The sequence below is a fragment of the Gadus chalcogrammus genome, chromosome 2, assembly GCF_026213295.1.
Source record: "Gadus chalcogrammus isolate NIFS_2021 chromosome 2, NIFS_Gcha_1.0, whole genome shotgun sequence".
Taxonomy (NCBI): domain Eukaryota; kingdom Metazoa; phylum Chordata; class Actinopteri; order Gadiformes; family Gadidae; genus Gadus; species Gadus chalcogrammus.
The window spans coordinates 2,450,184-2,469,660 of record NC_079413.1 but is presented as its reverse complement, the minus strand read 5'-3'; the positions used below and the strand labels follow the sequence as shown (position 1 = coordinate 2,469,660).

Genomic DNA, 19,477 nt, shown 5'->3' with positions numbered 1-19,477 from the left:
CTGCGGCCTCTCACTCTGTGCAGCATGCTCGTGTTTAAACCGGATCTCTCACGTGACGGGCGTCTCCATGGCCATGGAGCCGTGGAGCCGCCGGTTCAGGAACCTTTATTGTTCTTTAGAAGATGAACAAAGTGCGCACTCACAGAAACAAACTATACCCACTTCCTCGTCAGCACCAAAGCTGGTTGTGTGCTTCATGTGGTCAGAGCTGAACTGACACATGGGACTTTTCAAAATTAATCCCGCCGATAAATCAGGCGATGAACATATTGTCGTAAAACAATGCACGTACGTCCTACTCTGTCCTCACAGGCGCAACGTACATTTAGAACCCATCGCTCACCACCCACGGAGCAAACACTCATGCGATTGCCGGGTGACGGCGCCATGTGTGGTTTGCATGCCAACGACAAACAAAACCAGATCTGTAACTGTACTGCCAAGCTTGGCTGCCTAACAGCCAAGGACCAACACTTCTATCTGGGCATGAGTAAAGCAACTATAGCAGCTGCGGTCCGTGTCTGGCGGAGACCCTGACCTCTGCTCCTGCTCTCTCCCCCGCCCAGCTGGCCTCAGGAGGAGCTTCCGTCTGAGTCGGAAGGACCGACAGGGCTCGTCTGGCGAGGGGTCTGAGGCGGGAGACTCGGACTACCTGACCTACGAAGAGGTCTCACGCTACCAGCAGCGAGGCCATGAGAGGCCCCGCCTGGTGGTGCTCATAGGTAGGAAGACCAGTGGATGTGTCTCTTGTGAGAGCATGTTATACATGCAAGTATTACCGCAGTGGTGTTTGTGATGCCTGAAATCATACTGACCTCTAGTGGTAGGTAGCATGCACTGCCATCAATTATGTCTTTATATGGAGGATTTCTTAATATAATTGCTTTTTCCCCAGATTAATAATGCCGGTTACATTTTACAATAAGGGTACATTAATTAACCATCAATTTACAAAAAAAATTGTAAATTACAATTTACCTGTGTAAATTGTAATTTACAATTACTTACAATTCCATACTTTTGGGTACTTACAATTTTGCTTATTGGCTAGTAATCATTTACGAAAGATTTTCATGTTAACTAATGATGTCTGTTAACTAGGGTAATGGGGTTAACTATGTATTAATGTATCCATTCTTTAATAGAGTTAGCGATAACCCTGAACTATGCCAATTCTATATAGTAATCCTCATTAGTGCACCCTTATTGAAGTGTGTTACCATTTACCGTCATTTATTTCTTGACAGTAATTTTTTTCGTCCACGTCTCCTAATGTGTTTGCCAAAGGTTCCCTGGGAGCACGAATCAACGAGCTGAAGCAGAAGGTGATCGCAGAGAACCCGCATCGCTACGCCGTGGCCGTCCCACGTGAGTCTCCAACACATCAGTCAACACAACCATGTCTGTAACACATAGACGTAACACACCCCCACCTGTAACAGCATGCACTTGGTGTGTTACCCCTCAACCTGACCACACTGCTAGAAGCAGTTCTGTAACATTATTATTTAGCAAGGCCATTCTGTTGCATGTTGTTACATGGTGTAGGAGCCAACTTCTTTGTTTTCATTTTCAGTATTGTGTGTGTGTGTGTGTGTGTGTGTGTGTGTGTGTGTGTGTGTGTGTGTGTGTGTGTGTGTGTGTGTGTGTGTGTGTGGTCCTCTTTGATACAGTACGGTACTAGTGTGCGCTAGTGTTAGAGGAAACACTGCATTGATACACGTGTATGCTAGTGTTACACGTTCTCGCACACACACATCATAACACTACTGTGTGTTCCCACAGACACGACCAGACCCAAGAAACCACAGGAGAAAGAAGGGGTTGAATACCACTTTGTGGCCAAGCAGCAGTTTGATGCCGACGTGTTGAACAACAAGTGGGTTTGCACGGATTTGAATGGTCTGACAGTTGTTGTAATGGTCTGCCAGTGATTGCATTGGTCTGCCAGTTGTCTTGTGACGGCTGAATTTTTTTTTTGTTGTCGCATGGTGGGGAGAGTCTAATCGGGATGGCTCTTTCTAATTTCCCCCAGATTTATCGAGCACGGGGAATACAAAGAGAACCAGTATGGCACCAGTATAGAGGCAATCCGCTCAGTGCAGGCCAAGAACAAGATGTGCTTGGTGGACGTTCAACCAGAGGTAGGTTATAGGCAGAATACTGCGGTTTTTTCTACATTAGTTATAGCGTAGAAAAACTCATAGCTGTAATAATGACGACTATGCTGACCCATCTGCCTCCAGCGAGGCAGATGTTGAGGAAATGTTTAATATTTTTCGGTTGAATCACAATGTAACTCAACGTAAATAGTTGACCATTTTGGTTGTCAAAATTGTACAGCCATGCTATTATGAGTGGAACATTGCAGGGTTCCCTGATGATCACTCGACACTGATTTCTATCATTAGCCCTACAACACTGACCTTCTGTTAGGAAAGATCTAAAAACTAAGGGGATAGCCTTATAATGTCTTTATGACTAAAGAGCGACAAATCCGACGGTGATGGAGACTTGGGAGGATCGTTTTTAATCTTCAAAAAAGTTACAGTTATACAGCCACCACAATTTTGAAGAACCGTAATAGCTTCTGTGAACAGGCAACATGGTTTCCGGATGTTCTAATCCTCCAATCTGTACCCTTCTCCTCAGGCGCTGAGGAGGCTGCGCACAGCCGAGTTCAAACCCTACATCATCTTTGTCAAGCCGCGCGTTCCTGAGAGCAGAAGGCGCCGCGGCGCCGCCACCTCACCAGCAGGGGGCGATCACGCCCGTAATACAGTGAGTATGACATAGAAAGAATAATCACACCAATCGCTCTGGTGTCAAGTTCAACTGTTGCTATTTGATATCGCTAGCCTCATATCATAATTGCCTAAGTCATATTTTAAGGTTCATCTTGTATTTAGCGTCAATGCCTGAGTCAAATAGATTTATGGAGATAGTGATTATGAAATGTAAAAAGTACTCTGATTGGCTTAGGATACAGCCAATCAAGCACAGTGAATCAGCAGCGTTAGGAGAGTAGAGATATCAGAACCTGGTCAAAATGTGACTCAGGCAGTAAGGCTAACGATTTACAACCCTGCATTCAACCGCCCACTGCTTTGCAAAGTCGCCGACACCTGCTAGTCCCTACGTCTCGGGTGTCCGGGTTCCCTTCCAACCGCCTTTCTCCCCCCACATCAGGACGAGGACCTGCAGGAGATGCGGCAGTCGGCCATCCAGATCGACCAGCAGTACGGGCACCTGGTGGACCGGGTCCTAATCAAGGAGGACTCGGCCAGTGCCTGCTCAGAACTCCGAGGGATCCTGGAGCGGCTGGAGAGGGAGACGTTTTGGGTGCCGCTGGGCTGGGTGAGGACCTGAGGAGTCCCTGTTTCCTGGGCCCCTTCCCCCTCCTCCATCTCCTCTAACCACCAACCCTGCTCCCGGCGAAGCCAACCCCACCCCCCCCCCACACCCCCTCCACCCTCCTCCGACCGTCTCCGGTCTGAGGAGTCAGTCGGAGCTGGAGTCCTGGAGTGCGTCCTGAAGGGAGAACTCGAGACAGAGACAGACGGACAGAGAACCCTGACAGACGCACGGCTGTCTGACCGTACACAGGCTGTGAAGTAGCCCGCACAACAGAACAGAACAAGTCTCTCGCTCTTCTCCTGATTCAGGAGTCAGAAGTCGGTTGATGTATTTTTTTCTTTCAGAGACAATGCCACGGTGATTATTCCGATTCTTTCTTTCCTCTCGTTGCGCTGTGAGCTGCACTGAGCTGCGCTGCAGTGAAGTGCCCCCAAAAGAGACTTCTTCATTCTTCTGGCCGCTCTTTGGACTTATCGCAGGAGGGTTGCAGGACGGTTGAAGTCCACCACTATCCCCACGTCCAGTGCTTCCCGTTCCCCTGCTCGGTGTCCACAGTTTAACACAACCAGAGCCAGAACCACAGAACTCACTCTGAACTCAAATCGTATGCCATTCAATATTGCGCTGTCTTCCATAAACCTCCACATGCACACACTCGGATAATAATTATTCAACACAATTCTTTGTGACTTTTAAAATTATACACACATGGAATGTTGGATTGCTGTATTTTCTATGATGAAACAAAAAAACAAAGAACCAAAAGAAAATAGTTTAGGAAACCACTGTTTGATTTTAAGGGATATGCACGACTATACAAAACTATATCATTTTGTAAATATTGTACATGTTTATGTGTGCCCACGAATGATTTCGTAGCACAGAAATGCAACCTGTGTACCCTTGACTCCCTGCTGAACCCACTGGTGTGTGTGTGTGTGGAACCTACCAGGTTTACATCACAAATAGCGTAGGTATGGATGGATGTCCTTCACACCACACACACACACACACACACACACACACACACACACACACACACACACACACACACCACACACACACACGTTGAATGTTAAATGTATTGACGTGAGGATGAATGTGGTTCGTACAACCATTTGCACACACATGTATTTTCAGAAGTTCTCCGTCCAGTAGTTTTTACTTTTTTTGTACTGTTTAGTAGTTCAATGCTTTAGAACAGCGCCTGCACTACTGCTGTATGCATCTGTTTTAATGGCAATGGATCGTTTTGAAAAAGAAATAGACCTATTCCAATGACCACGATTTAAAGTAACATTTCATGGTATGTTTTTACTGGGTCTTTGTTTGCGTGTGCGTGTCTGTATGTGTGTGTCTGTGTGCCCGTGCGTGCATGCGTTGTGTTTTTGTGTCTAAGTGCACAACCAAACCAGGTTCGAGCAACCTCTCCCATCGCCTCTTACGAGATGCCAAGTCCCCTTCTTGTTTACGGTCGTTGTGTGAACTAATAAAGCTAGGAAGTTCACTTTGTGTGTACTGTAAAAAGTGCCATAATAATGACCTCAATAAAAAACTCTCGTCTTCAAGTCTCTTAGGGGAATGAATCTAGTCCACCAACTGCTGTGGTCATCAGAATTCCACCACACAGCGAGTTTTTCCCTCCTTGTCCTAATGAAACTACTAAATTAAACGTGGTCCTTTCTTAATAGTTAATTACAATAATACAAACCCTACGACCAAAATGGACGCGTCTGCGACTTTTTATCATGTGGATGCGTGGTCTTTCTTTCCTAGGTCTTTCATGTGTCTGACAGAATCCTGGCACCAGCCAGAGGTTTACTCTGCCCTTAATGAAGCCTGCCCACCCGGGTACAGTAACTTGGAGGCAGCCCGCAGCACTGGCCGCGGTGGTGGCCTAGCTGTCATCCACAGAGAGGACCTGGAGTGGTCCCCCACAACTTCCAATGCAAGACACATGAATGCAAGTGTCTTGCATTCAAATGTAAACCCCCTCATCACGATTGTGGTCCTCATCTACCGGCCCCCAAAACCCCAACTCTGCTTTCATGCCGGAAATGTCTGATCTCCTCACTCCAAACACTCTAAAAAATATTCAGACTTATAAAACCCTGCGTACGCACACCTCTAAGCAATCTTTGCTTTATAAATCACAGAGTGCCTAAAAGTGTGCGCTGCTGAATCAGCTTCTCGTTCCGCCCTGTAAACGCCCCTTTTTAACCATAAATGGTCAATGCAAACGACCTCATCATGCGATCTGCATATAAAACAGACTCAGATGGAAGTATTGTGTCCTGTCGGAAAGAATGGCAGGAGGACTGAGAAAGCAAAAACGCGAAGTTTCACGGTAGGTTTGAAGTGGAGACAATTGTGGGCTGAGGAGGAGGCCAAAAAAGTAGCTTTTTGTCGGGCCGTCGCGGAATTGGGATCACGAAATGATCCCATGATGACTGATGAAAAAACAACCGTGTTACCCCCTATTATTTTATTTGAAAAAGGACAACAGTGTTACCCCTTATATCTTTTTCATGACGACCAATAAAAAACGACAGTGTTACCCTTATGTTTTTTTTCCCTGACGACCAATAAACACGCAACAGTGTTACCCCGTATGTTTTTTTTCATGGGGGGGGGGGGAACGACAATAAAAACGACAGCCACGAAAAAACGACAGTGTACCCCTTATTTTTTTTTTCAAAAGGGCCAGGAAAAAACAACGACAGTGTTACCCCGCATGTTTTTTTCAACAACGGCCAGGGAAAACAAGACAGTGTTACCCCATATGTTTTTTTTTAACGGCAAAAAAACGACAGTGCTACCCCTGTTGTTTTTTTCAAAACGGCCAGAAAAAACGGACAGTGTTAAAAACGACAGTGTTACCCCTATGTTTTTTTTCCTGACGGCCAAAAAAAGCAACAGTGTTCCCTTATGTTTTTTCTAAACGGCCAGAAAAACGACAGTGTACCCTTATGTTTTTTTCAAAACGGCCAGAAAAAAAACGACAGTGTTACCCATTTCTGGCTGTTTTTTGAAACGGCCAAAAAAAACGACAGTGTACCCCTTATGTTTTTTCAAAACGGCCAGAAAAAAACGACAGTGTTACCCCTTATGTTTTTTTTCAAAACGGCCAGAAAAAACGACAGTGTTACCCCTTATGTTTTTTTCAAAACGACGGCCCTGGGGAGAAACAAACTGTCGCTACGAGACAACTGCTTATCTGACCTAAGCCAAACCCTCACCTTTCATTTCAAATTGACATATAAAATCGACAGTGTTACCCTTATGTTTTTTTCAAAACGGCCAGAAAAAAACGACAGTGTTACCCCTTATGTTTTTTCAAAACGACTGTGCTACCCCTGGGGATTGAACACACAACCTGTCGCTTACAAGACAACTGCTCTACCTCCTGACCTAAGCAACCCTCACTTTCTTTTCAAATTGAAATATAAAATTGACAGTGTTACCCCTTATGTTTTTTTCAAAACGGCCAGAAAAAAAACGACAGTGTTACCCATTTCTGGCTGTTTTTTCAAAACGGCCAGAAAAAAACGACAGTGTTACCTTATGTTTTTTTCAAAGCGACTGTGCTACCCCTGGGGATTGAACACACAACCTGTCGCTTACAAGACAAACTGCTCTACCTCCTGACCTAAGCCAAACCCTCACCTTTCGTTTCAAATTGACATTAAAATCGACAGTGTTACCTTATGTTTTTTTCAAAACGGCCAGAAAATAACGACAGTGTTACCCTTATGTTTTTTCAAAACGGCCAGAAAAAACGACAGTGTTACCCCTTATGTTTTTTTCAAAAAGACTGTACTACCCTGGGGATTGAACACTCAACCTGTCGCTTACAAGACAATGCTCTACCTCCTGACCGAAGCCAACCCTCCCTTTCATTTTCAAATTGAAATATAAATGACAGTGTTACCCTTATGTTTTTTTCAAAACGGCCAGAAAAAAAACGACAGTGTTACCCATTTCTGCTGTTTTTTCAAAACGGCCAGAAAAAAACGACAGGTTACCCCTTATGTTTTTTTCAAAACGGCCAGAAAAAAACGACAGTGTTACCCTTATGTTTTTTTGAAATCAGCCAGAAAAAAAACGACAGTGTACCCCTTATGTTTTTTTTAAATGGGCCAGAAAAAAACGACAGTGTTACCCCTTATGTTTTTTCAAAACGGCCAGAAAATAACGACAGTGTTAAAAAACGACAGTGTTACCCTTATGTTTTTTTCCTGACGACCAATAAAAAGCAACAGTGTTACCCCTTATGTTTTTTTCATGACGACCAATTAAAAACGACAGTGTTACCCCTTATGTTTTTTTTCATGACGACAATAAAAACGACAGTGTTACCCTTATGTTTTTTTTCATGACGACCAAATAAAAACGACAGTGTAACCCCTTATGTTTTTTTTCATGACGACCAGTAAAAAACAACAGGTTTACCCCTTATGTTTTTTTCAAATCGGCCAGAAAAAAACGACAGTGTTACCCCTTATGTTTTTTTCAAAACGGCCAGAAAAAAAACGACAGTGTTACCCTTATGTTTTTTTCCTGACGACCAATAAAAAGCAACAGTGTTACCCCTTATGTTTTTTGAAATCGGCCAGAAAAAAACGACAGTGTTACCCCTTATTTTTTTCAAAACGGCCAGAAAAAAACGACTGTGTACCCCTTATGTTTTTTCAAAACGGCCAGAAAATAACGACAGTGTTACCCCTTATGTTTTTTCAAAACGGCCAGAAAAAAACGACAGTGTTAAAAACGACAGTGTACCCTTATGTTTTTTTCCTGACGACCAAAAAAGCAACAGTGTTACCCCTATGTTTTTTTCAAATCGGCCAGAAAAAAACGGCAGTGTTACCTCTTGTTTTTTCAAAACGGCCAAAAAAAACGACAGTGTTACCCTTATGTTTTTTTTAAATCGGCCAGAAAAAAACGACAGTGTTACCCCTTATGTTTTTTCAAAACGGCCAGAAAAAAACGACAGTGTTACCCTTAGGTTTCTTTCAAAACGGCCAGAAAAAAACGACAGTGTCACCCTTATGTTTTTTCAAAACGGCCAGAAAATAACGACAGTGTTACCCCTTATGTTTTTTTCAAAACGGCCAGAAAAAAACGACAGTGTTAAAAAACGACAGTGTTACCCCTTATTTTTTCCTGACGACCAATAAAAAGCAACAGTGTTACCCCCTATGTTTTTTTCATGACCACCAATTAAAAACGACAGTGTACCCCTTATGTTTTTTTCACGACGACCAATAAAAACGACAGTGTTACCCCTTATGTTTTTTTTCATGACGAACAAATAAAAACGACAGTGTTACCCCTTATGTTTTTTTCATGACGACCAGTAAAAAGCAACAGTGTTACCCTTATGTTTTTTTCATGACGACCAAATAAAAACGACAGTGTTACCCTTATGTTTTTTTCATGACGACCGTAAAAAACGACAGTGTTACCCCTTATGTTTTTTTCAAATCGGCCAGAAAAAAAACGGCAGTGTACCCCTTGTTTTTTTCAAAACGGCCAAAAAAAACGACAGTGTTACCCCTTATGTTTTTTTGAAATCAGCCAGAAAAAAACGACAGTGTTACCCCTTGTGTTTTTTCAAATCGGCCAGAAAAAAAACGACAGTGTTACCCCTTATGTTTTTTTCAAAACGGCCAGAAAAAAACGACAGTGTTACCTTATGTTTTTTTCAAAACGGCCAGAAAAAAACGAGTGTCACCCCTTATGTTGTTTTCAAACGGCCAGAAAAATAACGACAGTGTTACCCTTATGTTTTTCAAAGCGACTGTGCTACCCCTGGGGATTGAACACACAACCTGTCGCTTACAAGACAATGCTCTACCTCCTGACCTAAGCCAAACCCTCACCTTTCGTTTCAATTGACACATAAATCGACAGTGTTACCCCTTATGTTTTTTCAAACGGCCAGAAAATAACGACAGTGTTACCCTTATGTTTTTTTCAAACGGCCAGAAAAAAACGACGTGTTACCCCTTATGTTTTTGAAATCAGCCAGAAAAAAACGACAGTGTTAACCCTTTTTTTTCCTGACGACCAATAAAAAGCAACAGTGTTACCCCTTATGTTTTTTTTCATGACGACCAATAAAAACAACAGTGTACCCCTTATGTTTTTTTCAAATCGGCCAGAAAAAAACGACAGTGTTACCCTTTGTTTTTTCAAAACGGCCAGAAAAAACGACAGTGTTACCCCTTATGTTTTTTTTTCCTGACGACCAATAAAAAGCAACAGTGTTACCCCTTATGTTTTTTGAAATCGGCCAGAAAAAAACGACAGTGTACCCCTTATGTTTTTTCAAAACGCCAGAAAAAAACGACAGTGTTACCCTTATGTTTTTTTCAAAACGGCCAGAAAAAAACGACAGTGTCACCCTTATGTTTTTTTCAAAACGGCCAAGAAAATAACGACAGTGTTACCCCTTATGTTTTTTTCAAAACGGCCAGAAAAAAACGACAGTGTTAAAAAACGACAGTGTTACCCCTTATGTTTTTTTCCTGACGACCAATAAAAAGCAACAGTTTACCCCTTGTTTTTTTTCATGACCACCAATTAAAACGACAGTGTTACCCCTATGTTTTTTCACGCGACCAATAAAAACGAGTGTTACCCCTTATGTTTTTTTTTATGACGAACAAATAAAAACGACAGTGTTACCCTTATGTTTTTTTTCATGACGACCAGTAAAAGCAACAGTGTTACCCTTATGTTTTTTCATGACGACCAAATAAAAACGACAGTGTTACCCTTTGTTTTTTCAAAACGGCCAGAAAAAAACGACAGTGTTACCCTTATGTTTTTTCAAAACGAACTGTGCTACCCCTGGGATTGAACACACAACCTGTCGCTTACAAGACAACTGCTCTACCTCCTGACCTAAGCCAACCTCATTTCATTTCAAATGAAATATAAAATTGACAGTGTTACCCCTTATGTTTTTTCAAAACGGCCAGAAAAAAAAACGACAGTGTTACCCATTTCTGGCTGTTTTTTCAAAACGGCCAGAAAAAAACGACAGTGTTACCCCTTATGTTTTTTTCAAAACGGCCAGAAAAAAACGACAGTGTTACCCCTATGTTTTTTTCAAAGCGACTGTGCTACCCCTGGGGATTGAACACACAACCTGTCGCTTAAGACAACTGCTCTACCTCCTGACCTAAGCCAAACCTCACCTTCGTTTCAAATTGACATATAAAATCGACAGTGTTACCCTTATGTTTTTTCAAAACGGCCAGAAAATAACGACAGTGTTACCCTTATGTTTTTCAAAACGGCCCAGAAAAAAACGACAGGTTACCCCTTATGTTTTTTTCAAAAAGACTGTATACCCTGGGATTGAACACTCAACCTGTTGCTTACAAGACAATGCTCTACTCTCTGACCTAAGCCAACCTCACCTTTCTTTTTCAAATTGTAATATAAAATTGACAGTGTTACCCCTTATGTTTTTTTCAAAACGACCAGAAAAAAAACGACAGTGTTACCCATTTCTGGCTGTTTTTTTCAAAACGGCCAGAAAAAACGACAGTGTTACCCCTTATGTTTTTTTCAAAACGGCCAGAAAAAAACGACAGTGTTACCCTTATGTTTTTTTTAAATCAGCCAGAAAAAACGACAGTGTTACCCCTTATGTTTTTTTAAATGGGCCAGAAAAAAACGACAGTGTTACCCTTATGTTTTTTTCAAAACGGCCAGAAAATAACGACAGTGTTAAAAAACGACAGTGTTACCCTTGTTTTTTTTCCTGACGACCAATAAAAAGCAACAGTGTTACCCTTATGTTTTTTTTCATGACGACCAATTAAAAACGACAGTGTTACCCCTTATGTTTTTTTCATGACGACCAATAAAAACGACAGTGTTACCCCTTATGTTTTTTTCATGACGACCAAATAAAACGACAGTGTTACCCCTTATGTTTTTTTTTCATGACGACCAGTAAAAACAACAGTGTTACCCCTTATGTTTTTTCAAATCGGCCAGAAAAAAACGACAGTGTACCCCTTATGTTTTTTTTCAAAACGGCCAGAAAAAAACGACAGTGTTACCCCTTATGTTTTTTTCCTGACGACCAATAAAAAGCAACAGTGTTACCCCTTATGTTTTTTTGAAATCGGCCAGAAAAAACGACAGTGTTACCCTTATGTTTTTTTCAATACGGCCAGAAAAAAACGACTGTGTTACCCCTTATGTTTTTTTCAAAACGGCCAGAAAAACGACAGTGTCACCCCTTATTTTTTTCAAAACGGCCAGAAAATAACGACAGTGTTACCCCTTATTTTTTTTCAAACGGCCAGAAAAAAACGACAGTGTTAAAAAACGACAGTGTTACCCCTTATGTTTTTTTCCTGACGACCAATAAAAAGCAACAGTGTTACCCCTTATGTTTTTTCAAATCGGCCAGAAAAAAACGGCAGTGTTACCCCTTGTTTTTTTCAAAACGGCCAAAAAAAACGACAGTGTTACCCCTTATTTTTTTGAAATCAGCCAGAAAAAAACGACAGTGTTCCCCTTATGTTTTTTTTAAATCGGCCAGAAAAAAACGACAGTGTTACCCCTTATGTTTTTTTCAAAACGGCCAGAAAAAAATGACAGTGTTACCCCTTATGTTTCTTTCAAAACGGCCAGAAAAAAACGACAGTGTCACCCCTTATGTTTTTTTCAAATCGGCCAGAAAATAACGACAGTGTTACCCCTTATGTTTTTTTCAAACGGCCAGAAAAAAACGACAGTGTTAAAAAACGACAGTGTTACCCCTTATGTTTTTTTTCCTGACGACCAATAAAAAGCAACAGTGTTACCCCTTATGTTTTTTTCAAAACGGCCAGAACTAAACGACAGTGTTACCCCTTATGTTTTTTTTCACGACGACCAATAAAAACGACAGTGTTACCCCTTATGTTTTTTTTCATGACGAACAAATAAAACGACAGTGTTACCCCTTATGTTTTTTTTCATGACGACCAGTAAAAAGCAACAGTGTTACCCTTATGTTTTTTTTCATGACGACCAAATAAAAACGACAGTGTTACCCCTTATGTTTTTTTTTCATGACGACCAGTAAAAAACGACAGTGTTACCCCTTATGTTTTTTTTCAAATCGGCCAGAAAAAAACGGCAGTGTTACCCCTTGTTTTTTTTCAAACGGCCAAAAAAACGACAGTGTTACCCCTTATGTTTTTTTTTGAAATCAGCCAGAAAAAAACGACAGTGGTTACCCCCTTATGTTTTTTAAAATCGGCCAGAAAAAAACAACAGTGTTACCCCTTATGTTTTTTTTCAAAACGGCCAGAAAAAAACGACAGTGTTACCCCTTATGTTTTTTTCAAAACGGCCAGAAAAAACGACAGTGTCACCCCTTATGTTGTTTTCAAAACGGCCAGAAAATAACGACAGTGTTACCCCTTATGTTTTTTCAAAGCGACTGTGCTACCCCTGGGGATTGAACACAACCTGTCGCTTCAAGACAACTGCTCTACCTCCTGCCTAAGCCAAACCCTCACCTTTCGTTTCAAATTGACATATAAAATCGACAGTGTTACCCCTTATGTTTTTTTCAAAACGGCCAGAAAATAACGACAGTGTTACCCCTTATGTTTTTTTCAAAACGGCCAGAAAAAAACGACAGTGTTACCCCTTATGTTTTTTTCCTGACGACCAATAAAAAGCAACAGTGTTACCCTTATGTTTTTTTTCATGACGACCAATAAAAACAACAGTGTTACCCCTTATGTTTTTTTTCATGACGACCAAATAAAAACGACAGTGTTACCCCTTATGTTTTTTTCATGACGACCAGTAAAAAAACAACAGTGTTACCCCTTATGTTTTTTTCAAATCGGCCAGAAAAAAAACGACAGTGTTACCCCTTATGTTTTTTTCAAAACGGCCAGAAAAAAAACGACAGTGTTACCCCTTATGTTTTTTTTTTCCTGACGACCAATAAAAAGCAACAGTGTTACCCCTTATGTTTTTTGAAATCGGCCAGAAAAAAACGACAGTGTTACCCCTTATGTTTTTTTCAAACGGCCAGAAAAAAACGACAGTGTTACCCCTTATGTTTTTTTCAAAACGGCCAGAAAAAACGACAGTGTCACCCCTTATGTTTTTTTCAAAACGGCCAGAAAATAACGACAGTGTTACCCTTATGTTTTTTTCAAAACGGCCAAAAAACGACAGTGTTAAAAAACGACAGTGTTACCCCTTATGTTTTTTTTCCTGACGACCAATAAAAAGCAACAGTGTTACCCCTTATGTTTTTTTTCATGACCACCAATTAAAACGACAGTGTACCCCTTATGTTTTTTTTCACGACGACCAATAAAACGACAGTGTTACCCCTTATGTTTTTTTTTTTATGACGAACAAATAAAAACGACAGTGTTACCCCTTATGTTTTTTTCATGACGACCAGTAAAAAGCAACAGTGTTACCCCTTATGTTTTTTTTCATGACGACCAAATAAAACGACAGTGTTACCCCTTATGTTTTTTTTCATGACGACAGTAAAAAACGACAGTGTTACCCCTTATGTTTTTTCAAATCGGCCAGAAAAAAACGACAGTGTTACCCCTTATGTTTTTTTCAAAACGGCCAAAAAACGACAGTGTTACCCCTTATGTTTTTTTGAAATCAGCCAGAAAAAAACGACAGTGTTACCCCTTATGTTTTTTTGAAATCGGCCAGAAAAAACGACAGTGTTACCCTTATGTTTTTTTCAAAACGGCAGTGTTACCCCTTATGTTTTTTTCAAAACGGCCAGAAATAACGACAGTGTTACCCCTTATGTTTTTTTCAAACGGCCAGAAAAAAACGACAGTGTTACCCCTTATGTTTTTTTAAATCAGCCAGAAAAAACGACAGTGTTACCCCTTATGTTTTTTTTCCTGACGACCAATAAAAAGCAACAGTGTTACCCCTTATGTTTTTTTCATGACGACCAATAAAAAAACAGTGTTACCCCTTATGTTTTTTTTCATGACGACCAAATAAAAACGACAGTGTTACCCTTATGTTTTAATTCATGACGACCAGTAAAAAAACAACAGTGTTACCCCTTATGTTTTTTTCAAATCGGCCAGAAAAAAACGACAGTGTTACCCCTTATGTTTTTTCAAAACGGCCAGAAAAAAAACGACAGTGTTACCCCTTATGTTTTTTTTCCTGACGACCAATAAAAGCAACAGTGTTACCCCTTATGTTTTTTTGAAATCGGCCAGAAAAAAACGACAGTGTTACCCCTATGTTTTTTTCAAAACGGCCAGAAAAAAACGACAGTGTTACCCCTTATGTTTTTTTCAAAACGGCCAGAAAAAAACGACAGTGTCACCCCTTATTTTTTTTTCAAAACGGCCAGAAAATAACGACAGTGTTACCCCTTATGTTTTTTCAAAACGGCCAGAAAAAAACGACAGTGTTAAAAAACGACAGTGTTACCCTTATGTTTTTTTTCCTGACGACCAATAAAAAGCACAGTGTTACCCCTTATGTTTTTTTTCATGACCACCAATTAAAAACGACAGTGTACCCCTTATGTTTTTTTTCACGACGACCAATAAAAACGACAGTGTTACCCCTTATGTTTTTTTTTTTATGACGAACAAATAAAACGACAGTGTTACCCCTTATGTTTTTTTTCATGACGACCAGTAAAAAGCAACAGTGTTACCCCTTATGTTTTTTTTCATGACGACCAGTAAAAAACGACAGTGTTACCCCTTATGTTTTTTTCAAATCGGCCAGAAAAAACGACAGTGTTACCCCTTATGTTTTTTTCAAACGGCCAAAAAAACGACAGTGTTACCCCTTATGTTTTTTGAAATCAGCCAGAAAAAACGAAAGTGTTACCCCTTATTTTTTTTTCAAAACGGCCAAAAAAACGACAGTGTTACCCCTTATGTTTTTTTGAAATCAGCCAGAAAAAAACGACAGTGTTACCCCTTATGTTTTTTTTAAATCGGCCAGAAAAAAACGACAGTGTTACCCCTTATGTTTTTTTCAAAACGGCCAGAAAAAAACGACAGTGTTACCCCTTATGTTTTTTTCAAAACGGCCAGAAAAAAACGACAGTGTCACCCCTTATGTTTTTTTTCAAAACGGCCAGAAATAACGACAGTGTTACCCCTTATGTTTTTTTCAAAGCGACTGTGCTACCCCTGGGGATTGAACACACAACCTGTCGCTTACAAGACAACTGCTCTACCTCCTGACCTAAGCCAAACACTCACCTTTAGTTCAAATGATAAAATCGACAGTGTTACCCCTTATGTTTTTTTCAAAACGGCCAGAAAATAACGACAGTGTTACCCCTTATGTTTTTTTCAAAACGGCCAGAAAAAAACGACAGTGTTACCCCTTATGTTTTTTTGAAATCAGCCAGAAAAAAACGACAGTGTTACCCCTTATGTTTTTTTTAAATGGGCCAGAAAATAACGACAGTGTTAAAAAACGACAGTGTTACCCCTTATGTTTTTTTTCCTGACGACCAATAAAAGCAACAGTGTTACCCCTTATGTTTTTTTTTCATGACGACCAATAAAAACGACAGTGTTACCCCTTATGTTTTTTCATGACGACCAAATAAAAACGACAGTGTTACCCCTTATGTTTTTTTTCATGACGACCAGTAAAAAACAACAGTGTTAGCCCTTATGTTTTTTTCAAATCGGCCAGAAAAAAACGACAGTGTTACCCCTTATGTTTTTTTCAAAACGGCCAGAAAAAAAACGACAGTGTTACCCTTATGTTTTTTTTTCCTGACGACCAAAAAAGCAACAGTGTTACCCCTTATGTTTTTTGAAATCGGCCAGAAAAAAACGACAGTGTTACCCCTTATGTTTTTTTCAAAACGGCCAGAAAAAAACGACAGTGTTACCCTTATGTTTTTTTCAAAACGGCCAGAAAAAAACGACAGTGTCACCCCTTATGTTTTTTTCAAAACGGCCAGAAAATAACGACAGTGTTACCCCTTTTTTTTTCAAAACGGCCAGAAAAAAACGACAGTGTTAAAAAACGACAGTGTTACCCCTTATGTTTTTTTTCCTGACGACCAATAAAAAGCAACAGTGTTACCCCTTATGTTTTTTTTCATGACCACCAATTAAAAACGACAGTGTTACCCCTTATGTTTTTTTTCACGACGACCAATAAAAAACGACAGTGTCACCCCTTATGTTTTTTTCATGACGAACAATAAAACGACAGTGTTACCCCTTATGTTTTTTTTCATGACGACCAGTAAAAAGCAACAGTGTTACCCCTTATGTTTTTTTCATGACGACCAAATAAAAACGACAGTGTTACCCCTTATGTTTTTTTTCATGACGACCAGTAAAAAACGACAGTGTTACCCCTTATGTTTTTCAAATCGGCCAGAAAAAACGACAGTGTTACCCCTTATGTTTTTTTCAAAACGGCCAAAAAAACGACAGTGTTACCCCTTATGTTTTTTTGAAATCAGCCAGAAAAAAACGACAGTGTTACCCCTTATGTTTTTTTAAATCGGCCAGAAAAAAACGACAGTGTTACCCCTTATGTTTTTTCAAAACGGCCAGAAAAAACGACAGTGTTACCCCTTATGTTTTTTTTCAAAACGGCCAGAAAAAACGACAGTGTTACCCCTTATGTTTTTTTCAAAACGGCCAGAAAAAACGACAGTGTTACCCCTTATGTTTTTTTCAAACGGCCAGAATAAAACGACAGTGTTCCCCCTTATGTTTTTTTTCATGACGACCAATAAAAAACGACAGTTACCCCCTGTTTTTTTTTTTTTAATATAAATGAATATTCATGACATAAAATTAATCCTCCGAGAGAGAGAGAGAGAGAGAGAGAGAGAGAGAGAGAGAGAGAGAGAGAGAGAGAGAGAGAAGAGCAGAAGCATGAGAGAGAGAGAGAGAGAAAGGCAGAAAGGGAGGTAAAGTTGTTTAGTGTTAATTGTGGATCCCCATTAGTGATGCAGAAGCAGCAGACTAGTCTTCCTGGGGTCCAAATAAAATCAGAAGAGAACTATCCAAGAACATTTAGGCTCGTCAGATCAGAATGCATCCGATCGACAAATGCAAAGTGCTCTACAAAATAAAATGTATTATTATTATTATTATTATTTTAAGAGAGAAAATTACCCACTTTCCATGGGAGACAACAACCTTTTATGGGTCAAGATTTATGGAGGCTTATTATAGAACCCACTTACATGTGATTTAAAGGACCCCTATTATACCACCAGGTGTGACATGCGACAAGCTATTAGGTGGACACGCACACTTGTGCATGTCCACAAATCACATAACGGCTTGTAATGCTCATCAAACACTTTCAAAGATACCCTATTATATTGTTTGAAAACCTGCCTTTTCCGTGTTTTAGTGACATCACAAGTGGCCTTGTCCACCTGGATGTATGATGGATATTTACTCACTTTATAGGGCATAAGTAAGTGATTTCGGACTGGGCCATAGCTATTGTCCTGTTCCGTTCCATTGCTAGCAAATATTCAAACATTTCGAGATATTAAAGCCACAAACTGGTAATTCGTAACTGTGCATGAGATTCACAGCCATTTGCAAAAAAAACTTTTCGGTTTGCTATCGCTTCAATTTTTCTATACCAGGAATAAAGCCAGCACTGATTTGCCTGATTTACTGACATGAGGCGGTGGAAACCGAAACAAGGAGGAAGAAAGGATCCTGCTAGTGTCACAGAGAGCTGGAATTCAACCGAAAAACAATATTTTACACAAGAGAGCCGCTGGAATAAACACAAGCATGGGGGCTGATTGGACTCATAAAAGGTGCGCTGACACGCTGTTTTCACACTGCGTCGCCAAACCCCATAACTCCAGAAAACAACGGTACCTTTGTGTCAGCCCACGCTATAACTGAAAGCCTGGCCTAGCCTTTGCTGTAATTGGGGCAGAAAAACGATTTCCCATGCCTGTTGATTCCCTGTCAAAGTAACTCCTGCCCAACTCATTTTTAACAGGAGGCACTTACTGTAGTTCATCATCCCATGTCTCACGTTCTCCAGCTCTCGCTCACCTAATTAACCGGTGAGGTGCCCGCGGGGGGTCTCTCGGTCCGCTTTCCATTAAAAAAATCAAGCAGCAACGAATCTAATTAGAGGAGACTGTACCGCAGCCGGTCAGCCAGAGGTTTGCGATGACGGAGGGAGCTGCCCTCAGATCTGCGGGCTTTCATTACCGAGAAGAAACAAATTGGCTGCTTAGTTAGGAGGACGGCCATATGCTCTCCATCTGGGGCGACTGTGTTCCTCCAACACACACCGCACCAAGACAGGACAACGTGAACACGATGCTGAGGTTGTGTTCCTAGAAACAGCTAGAGGAAAGCCAAACTGGTCCTGCTTATTGAAGGCATTACTCAAGGCTGACACGAACAGGGATATAATGAATGTGTTGTGGTCACTTGATCAACAGCTTGCAGTGCCCTTTGGGAGGGCTGAGTCTTGTATTGTAATTTACTTTTTCCGAGGGCCCAGGTCACACGACGCTGGAGGCTTTTTTAAAAATATGTTTTTCTGCTGCATTTTCAAAAAATTCCTGCCACAGAACAAACGGCTTTCTACTCAAGGCTGTTGTCATCGAGGTTATGGTTTGGCCCGTCTACACGGCTACGAGACGGCTACATTTTCAAAAAAATCCAATCTGAAAGACGGTTTTAAAAACTTCTGTTGTCGTGTGGATGAAAGGCAAAACCTCAGCTAAACGCATTCGTTTTCAAGAACCACCGTGGACTCACGGCACGGAAGAGGATCAGGGCCACATCTGAATTATGAGTCAGGATTCTGAGAGTAAAATCAGAATTCTGACTTCATTATTGAAAAGATAATCACATATGTTCCTAATCCTCTTCGGTACAAAACCGCGTATTTAAAAAAGAAAAACCTCTTTGTGGAGGTGCCCTAGGCTGCACCGTGTGTGTGTGTGTGTGTGTGTGTGTGTGTGTGTGTGTGTGTGTGTGTGTGTGTGTGTGTGTGTGTGTGTGTGTGTGTGTGTGTGTGTGTGTGTGTGTGTGTGGTGTGTGGGCGTAGCAGATGGTATACCTGTGCGCCTTAATCACTCTTC

The 19,477-nt window shown here is 40.8% G+C and overlaps 1 protein-coding gene across 1 annotated transcript; it reads left to right on the top strand.

Annotated features, from left to right (window-relative positions):
* The first annotated feature begins 387 nt into the window (after positions 1-387).
* LOC130403874 (MAGUK p55 subfamily member 3-like) lies at positions 388-3,369 on the top strand. Its single transcript, XM_056608396.1, has 7 exons — positions 388-427; positions 567-722; positions 1,288-1,368; positions 1,786-1,879; positions 2,036-2,144; positions 2,653-2,781; positions 3,190-3,369. The coding sequence occupies exons 1-7, from the start codon at positions 388-390 to the stop codon at positions 3,367-3,369; spliced, it is 789 nt and encodes a 262-aa protein (XP_056464371.1).
* Positions 3,370-19,477: the final 16,108 nt, after the last annotated feature.